This window comes from Pteronotus mesoamericanus, unplaced genomic scaffold (assembly GCF_021234165.1).
Source record: "Pteronotus mesoamericanus isolate MK-2021 breed Mesoamerican mustached bat unplaced genomic scaffold, CSHL_Meso_final scaffold_125, whole genome shotgun sequence".
NCBI lineage: Eukaryota > Metazoa > Chordata > Mammalia > Chiroptera > Mormoopidae > Pteronotus > Pteronotus mesoamericanus.
This window is the reverse complement of record NW_026555304.1, coordinates 4,451,654-4,459,469: the sequence shown is the minus strand read 5'-3', so window position 1 is coordinate 4,459,469 and position 7,816 is coordinate 4,451,654. Positions and strand designations below refer to the sequence as shown.

The 7,816-nt window shown below is 50.3% G+C and overlaps 1 protein-coding gene across 1 annotated transcript; it reads left to right on the top strand.

The window, feature by feature from the left end:
- Nucleotides 1-949: 949 nt before the first annotated feature.
- LOC129082286 (spermatogenesis-associated protein 31E1-like) lies at nucleotides 950-6,454 on the top strand. The gene is given in 5 exon segments (XM_054587951.1): nucleotides 950-1,135; nucleotides 1,889-1,940; nucleotides 2,534-2,594; nucleotides 2,861-6,402; nucleotides 6,405-6,454. Coding segments are annotated over 5 exon segments (3,891 nt in total).
- Nucleotides 6,455-7,816: the final 1,362 nt, after the last annotated feature.

Genomic DNA, 7,816 nt, shown 5'->3' with positions numbered 1-7,816 from the left:
GAGACCTCCCCTTTTTTCACCAGGGTGAGTGGAATTCCTACTGATTTCTACAGCCAGATATTGTGTGACCTCCTCTTCCTGGCTCTAGTGCTCAGGGCTAGAAAGCCTGGCTTGTTGGCTGAGACCCCTTGTTCCTCTGGGGGGAACCTCTTCAGAAAAAAATATCTCTCTGGATTCTCACCCACTGCTTGTGGGTGCAGGTCCAGGCCCTTTCACATCTCTGCCATTCCTACTGGTATCAATGTGGGTTCCTCTGTAAATCCTTAGTTACAAGACTTTTGTTCACTTTGTCTTAAGATAGTTATTTGGGTTGATTGTTCCATAGTTCAAATTTTTTAATTGATTTTTGGAGGGGGAAGAGAGAGAGAGACAGACAGACAGAAACATATTTGTCTGTCTATCAGAAACATTTGTTGTTCTACTTATTTATTTTTTCAACCCTGCAACCTCCACATATCAGTATGATGTTCTACCCAACTCAGCTACCCACTCATGGCAATTATTCTATGTCTGGGTTGATGAAGGCAAAAACATATGTAAGAAAGACGGTGTTGCATATAGAGGATATCCTGCGAGTGAAAATCCCTGGGAGTTAACCAAAATAACAGGAACAATTCCAGATCTCTTAAAGTTAACAAACTGATGGAACTCAAATAGAGATCTCAAAGGAACCGGGTATTATCTGAGATCTAGGTGGATTGACTAGAAAGTTAACTAAGGTATATCTCTAACAGGGCATGAGTGTGGTATTGGAAGGCTCCAAGAAGGGTAGAGAGATCTGTCGGGCTAGAGATGGGGGAGGAGGTATAGTCTAGCCTACTCCCTCCTGCCCCTCCCCTCATGCAGCAGTCCTTTGTGACCAGACCACAGCTCCATGATGCTGGCCTGGGCCTCTGATCCACAAGCCCCACCCGGTGCTCAGTTGCCTGAAGGCAGCAGGGCAATGCAGATGATGAAGAACCCTCTCTTTTCTCTGAAAAGTGTTCTTGTTACCTGGCAGAGCTCCAGCCCTTCCTTGGTGATTGATATCCTCTTCGCCATCTCATGTGGACTATTGCTTTTCCTCCTATTACTCCCCTGCTTGGAGAGTGATCTATCCTTACCACCACCTAGGAAACACAGAAACATCAGGAAGGTAAGGAACCCTTGGCCCAAAAGAGATGATCTGTCTTCGATTCTTATTTCCACTCTTCTGAATCACCTAGACAGACTCCTGGGATGGGAAAGAATAGGACAACTATTCTCAGGGAAGAAAAGAACATCATCCTTCCAGGTACAAGCCAAGCTGGGCAGGGGTTAGAGTAGACAGGAGGATTTCCATCCAAAGATCTCCAACCAGCAGTCAAGGTATGGTGGAGGCTCCAGGGCACAGCTCCAAGTGCAGTGGCCAGTGGCCAAGGAGTGGATACTAAGAGCTGGATCCCTGTGTGGGGAGAAGCCCAGAGCCCTGGTTCACCATCCGCCTTCCCATGGCAGGTGTCTCAGGTGAGCCTCTTCTCTTTTGAGGCTGATCCAGGGCAGTGAGGAGACCCTGAGAGCCTCTGAGCAGAGGCTGGGGTGGGGCTGTGGCCTCAGGAAAGCAGAGTCCTACCTGAGGGAGCTCAGAGGGTCCTGTAGGTCTGAGAAAGTGTGTCTTTCTTGAGCAGAGGAACCGTGACAGAAGAAATCCATGGTTAGTCTCATGTGGAAAATCTTTTTTTACATTTTCCAAAGAGGAAAAGCCAGAAACAATTTTTATCCACTGCAAAAATAAAAAGGGAAGAACCAGAGAGCCCCATTGGTTAAATGTAGAAAATCATATTGTTCACAAACACCGCACGTCTGCAGCTTGTCTAAGAGAGGAGAGTGAGAGTGGGGTCCCAGCCCCTCCTTTTGTCTTATCTCTCAGCGCCCAGTGGAGCCGAGGTGGAGGAGCAGGAAGAAAAGTGGAGCTTTGAAAGGTGAGCTCCTGCCCCTCAGGCCTGCACCTGAGAGTTTGCCTCCATCTGTCTTGTCCCTGAGAGCCCAGGGCCTGTTCCCCAAGGATGCCTGCTGCACAGCCTGTCTCTCAGGAAACAGAGCTCTCAGGGAGCCCTTGGCAAGGAGGTCAGAACCCAGCTACTTCTTAGATTCCGCATGGAATGGAGCTCAATCTCCCGGAAATGGGTGTTTCCCTAGCAAGGGTGTCCCAGCAGGGGCATTTGGGCTGTCCTCGCCCAACAGTTCCTGACTGGGAAGGGGGCCTCCAGGTTCAACTGTGGGCACATTGTTTACCTTCTCTCAGATTTCTCTGTCAGGTGCCCCTTTCCTTTCTCCCCCACAGGGAAGTTGTGAGGGCCACAGGGAACAGTGGATGTGGAAGCACTTTGTAAATGAGAAAGTGCTGCCCGTCACCAGTCTTGCCATTACTGTCAGGGATCACGTGGTCTTGACCCTGATGCTTGGGCTCCAGAGTCCACCTCCCAGGCATCTCCCCTAGAGGGCCATTGCACTCAGCCTCCTGTGAGACCTCAAGACCCTGCTTCACGATGTGACCCCATCTCCTGATTTCCAGCCTGCAGAGAGTGCCTGCAAGAAATAGGAGAGGCGCGGCGCCTGATTTCTCTTCTGCAAAGGTAAAGAATCTTCCCCCTTTCTCCTGGGTACTCCTCCCTTCCAAGACTGTGATGTGACCCCAGGGCTGCAGGCCACCTTGGACTGACCTGGGTATAGGTGGCAGGGAGCCATGAAATCAGAGGGTGGCTACAGTCCTGGGTTGAGGGACAGCAGAGCACTGGGGAGGTCAGTGTGGGGGCCATGGAGAGCCCTGAGCCACGGGTGTCTACCCCATCCTGCCTGCCTGTCTGCTCCTGGCTGCAGCTGGTGCCTTCATATCCTGCAGCCACCTAGGGAGACTCTCAGACAAAGGCAGCTTTCCTCAGCATTCTTGTCAAGACCCTCCTGGTAAGGTGTACAAAGCAGCAGCCACTGGAGCCAACCAGCCTTGCTGTGTGCCTGTGGAAAATGCTGGCCCTGCCATGCCCACATCAGCTTCCCCAGCTCTCCTGACCATCTATCCTCTGCCACTGGCCTCCAGCCTATCAGCAGAACATCAAGACACACCTGACTTGATGAGAATCCCTCTGGGTACTGTTGTAAAGAGCTCACCTCAAGGTAACTCCTTTTTGGCATCTCCCATCACAACCATCTCAGCCCTTGGCTGCTCAAGCTATCCCATGAAGTTCTTATCCTGGTGGTGGGTGACTACCAAGGCCTTGTTCTTCCCCACGTCATCACAATGTGAATCCCAGCAAGAGCACCTATCCTACCACCCACCTGAGGCCTTGTTCTGGGGGAACACCAGGGACAGGCAGATAGAGACTGGTAGCCCCTCATTCGTCAACCCTGATGTCCATAAGATGCTGGAGATAGTGATCACCAAGAAAGCAGAACTGAAGGTATGGAAGGAGAGAGAAAAAGATGTGTCATTGTCAAAACAAAATGGCTCAGACTACCACCTGAAGTCTTTGGGGAATATGTGGACATCATTGGGTGCCAAACATGACTCCGCAATCCCCCAACCCTTCTGGAGCATGAAGGACATAAAAGAGCAGATGCCCAGTCCCCAGCAGTTCTCACATCGCCAGCTCTTGGGGCACCATCTACAGCAAAAATGCAGCCAGCTCTTCTGGGGTCTCCCTTCCCTGCACAGCGAGTCCCTGGTGGCTACCTGGGTTGCTAGGGGCTCTTCTTACCCACAGCCTCTTTCAGTTTTATTCAATGGCATATGTAACCACTGCTCAGCTCCAATTCAGCCTAGAACATCTTCAGGGCTTTCACAGGCTTTACTTTTGCCCCTCCCTGAGGCCCAACCACAACCTTTGACTGGCAACTTGCCCCAGTCCCAGCCCCTACCTCTGGCTCAAATTCAGTCCCAGGCCCATCTCCTACCCTCCGTCCCAATCCAACCACCTTCTCTGCCCCAGATGAGCACCTCTGGGGTATCTTGCCCTTCAGCTCAGAATAAGGTACAATATTTCATCCCACCTGATGTTCAAAATCTGGAATTGAAAAGGGAGAGGGATTTACTCTCTGTGACCAAAAGATCTCAGGAAATCTTTAGCCAACCTACTCCCAAACTTTCCCAGGATAGTAGGACCTCCCGTAGTCACAGGAGAGTTTCCATTCTTCACAGGAACTTTATCAGCAAAAATCTCCAGAAGCAACATCTTCAAAAGAGGCTCATCACAAAAAAACAACAGGGTGGCCTGCACTTCAGCGTCCAAGTGTCTCTGGAAATGATGCAGGCTCAGAGCCAATTCCCAGGGGTGTGTCAGGCACAGGACAAGCAGGGGCCTTTGCAGGACTCACAGAAGATGGAGTCCAGGTACCACAGAAGATCCCATAGGAAGGACCAACTAGGGAAGGACTTTCGCAGGGCTCTACAGCAATATATGATGAGGATCCCAAAAGTTCTCTCCAGAGGCTCAAACACCTTCACAGTGAAGGCTCTGAAAATAAATTCTAAGAAGAAATCAGAAAGGAACTTGAAGCCATCAAAGAGTGATTTAGGAACTTGCTTATACACAGGCCCAGAAAACAAACATGTAGAAAAAATCTTAAAAGCCCATTTGGACAGGAAGTTAGAACAGATCAACAAAGGTTTGATCCCTGTGAGTGTGGGTAGATCCTGGCTTGCTGCCAGCCATGTTTTTCCCAAGTGCCACACTCACACGGAAGCCAGAAATCAAGCATCCTTAAAGGGTCAGGAACATTACCTAAACACCTCCTGTGAGCTTCCCTTCCTCAGTCCACTCACTCGACAGGTACTGGAAGCACATATGATAAGGTTTCAGGTAAGACATAGGTTGGGCCCGTCCCTCCAGGCCTTTGAGGCCATAAATCTCATACTTCATGAGACACAATATTTGACCCTTCCACAAGCCTGCTCCTCCACTTCAGCTGTCTGTGTATTTGGGGTCCACTCAAAACACAAGTACACCACAGTCTTGGGAAAATCCCCTCATCCCTTTTTAGGAGAAAAAATGATAACAAAAAAGCCATTGTTTACCCCAGCAGGTCCCCTTTCCATCACATCACCTATGTCTGAGGAAATCCAGAAGACCATGGAAGGGACACCTTCTGGTTATGGCTATGGGCTGTCAGAGGCCCTTCAGAGTAGACAGGAGGGTAGGCCACCTCCTCAGTCCCTCACTCTCAGCCTCATGGGAAAAATCTGGCAAATGGGGGCTGTCATAGGCATTGAAGAAAGAAGTGTGGAGCCAAATCCAAGTTCAGCAGTAGCTGGGAATGAGGTAAGGGAAGGGAGAAGGGCAATACTAGAGATGAACTTAGGATCCCAATCTTCAAGGGATGAAGAGGCCAGGGATGCAGTGGAGGATGAGGAGACTCCTGCTTCGGAAGTCATTGTGGAACCCAGTATGCTGGCAAATTCCCAAACCATTAATATGGGTATGAGGAAATCAGAGTCTCTAGTGCCTGATGAAAGTTCTTCACCTACAAAGTCAGTTGCCCAAGATCTAGAAGAGCCAAACCTTAAAAAAGACATTGCTAGTAAGTTTGAGCTCCAGGGAAAGGTAGAGTCAGAGAACCAGCTTCAAACCCTTGCCACCAGCTTGCTTCTTCAAGACTGTCACACTGATGTCATCCTTCAAGAGAATGCAACCAACATGTGCCTCCAAGATTGTGCCACCAGTGTGCTCCTCCAAGACCCTCACAATGATGTACTCCTTGCTGCAGACATTGCAGCTTCTCACAGGTCACAGAGGGAAAATACCAGTGGGGACATGCCAGCTGCCCAGGTGCCATATGACCTCATATTGAGTGGACAGAGCGGCGAGGGGCAGCAAGAGCCCAGGATGCCAAAACTTAAGGACCCATTTCTAAGTCAAAGTAAAATGTTTGTCCCCACTGATAGGAGGGAAAATGATAGGAGACCCAACCCAGGAGAGCACAGTGAAGGGTTGGCAGAACTGAGAACCTCACAGACCAGTGGGATAAAAAACCCTCCCCAGGTCAGGGAAATAGGAGGTACTCTTGGGAGCAAATACCTCCAACTCCTGCCAGAGAAACGACAGGTTTTTCCAGAAAGCCACTTCAGAAAAAAGGTAAGGCACTCTCCACAGTATCTTAACCCCAATAAAAAGGGCAAAGGACAAGAACCTCTCCAAGAAGGCAAACCTGTCTCAACCGTTGCCCAGAGCCAGGAACCAGTCAAAAGCAGATCAGTTATGGACAATGCACCTGTTGAAGCCCAGGTGATCGTGAGAGCAGTTGGACAAATCCTGGTGGAGAAATTAGGACTTCATCAAGGACTTCATGCTAAGGAGTTAAATCAACACAAAAAACAATCCCAGGTCTCAATAGGTGGTGGTTCCTGTTACCACAAGTTTCTCTCCTCTTCAAAGCAGAGAAGAGTGAGGAAACATATGGCCTACAGTCACCAAGCCACCCCCAATGCCCACAACTGCTCTAATAAGAGCGGGTAAACCAGAGACAGGGACAGCAAGTGGGCCTTCCCATTCAGGGAACCATTGTCCCCAGGATTCTTCCTATTACAAATTTTAGTGTTTCACAAAATACACAATTTTTTCTTGTGAGAGCTGGTGGCCTCTGTCTGTGTCCTGCAGGTGGAAGAGAAAGGATCGGGGTTTGCTGTGCCAAGAGTCTTCTTTGGCTTCGAGAAGGAACAGTGTCATGAGGGGGGTTTACCACAGTGAGGCACACCTACCTTCACCCCTATTTCCTCAGTGTACCTTTTTCCACAATTCATAATTATATAGACAAACAAAAGCATTCAGGAGATTTCAAGATGAGCAAAACTGTAAGATCTGCCTCACCCCACTCTCCCCTGCTTTCTCTCTACCTTGAACTTATGAGCTGTAGAGGAGGGGTTTGCAGAGGCTGAATCCCTCAGTTCATAGGAAAGTGTCACAGAGTGGGGAGGGGACCTTGGCAGCAGTGCTGGCCCTGAGTCCAGAGGTGGGAGAGATCTTGCCCTGGATCTCTTGGTGGGAATAGGTGACGTCTGTCCTGAGAGCCCTTCTCTCCCTCATGAAGCTGCGATGGACGTGGACCAGCCAACCCCTGTAAGCTCAGTGCTCAGTGTCCTGTCCCTCTCCTTTTCTCATTCTCAGGAGCAGCAGCGTGGACTAGGACAGCACTCCCAGCTCTGAGAGTGTGCAAGTGGGGGGCACAGAGTTTGCTAAGGGGCCCACACTTGTCTGCCTGAAGGGACAGAACGGTTTGCTCAAGGGCACTCACAGACCCCTTCCTGCATAAGGAAGTTGGATGTGACCATATGTGCAGTCACCATGTGACAATGGGACTCTGTGCTCCCAGGATGAGATGCAGGGGAAGGAGGCACAATGACACAGCATGCCCATAAATTCTGTAGTGACTGAGGAACCCCTGGTGTCCCACCACCATTACAGGCCCAGAGGGGTAAAGTTAGGGGTCTGGTGGATCAGGGTGTCTACCCTCTTCCAGCTGTTAGAGCCAAGATGAGAGGAGCCACTTGTAGTAGCTACTCAGAAGGCCCGGCTCACAGAGGTAGCAGAGCCCTCAGGCAGGGGAGGTTGATCTCTCCACAATATATTTTGTCAGCATCCATAAGACTGGGGGACCTCTGGATGCAGCTGGTGACTTTTACTTTCATGCGTGGCCCGGGGGGACCAAAAGTGGGGTGGGGAGCAACGTGGACACAGGCCTCCTCATGCTGCAGGTTCTCCCTGGAGCCAGGTCCTGCCTTTGGGTCCCATACAGAGCTGCCTCCAAGGTGGGTACAGCAGTGACAGTGCACTCCTTGTGCACCACAGGACCTGTGGGAGGGGTGGGA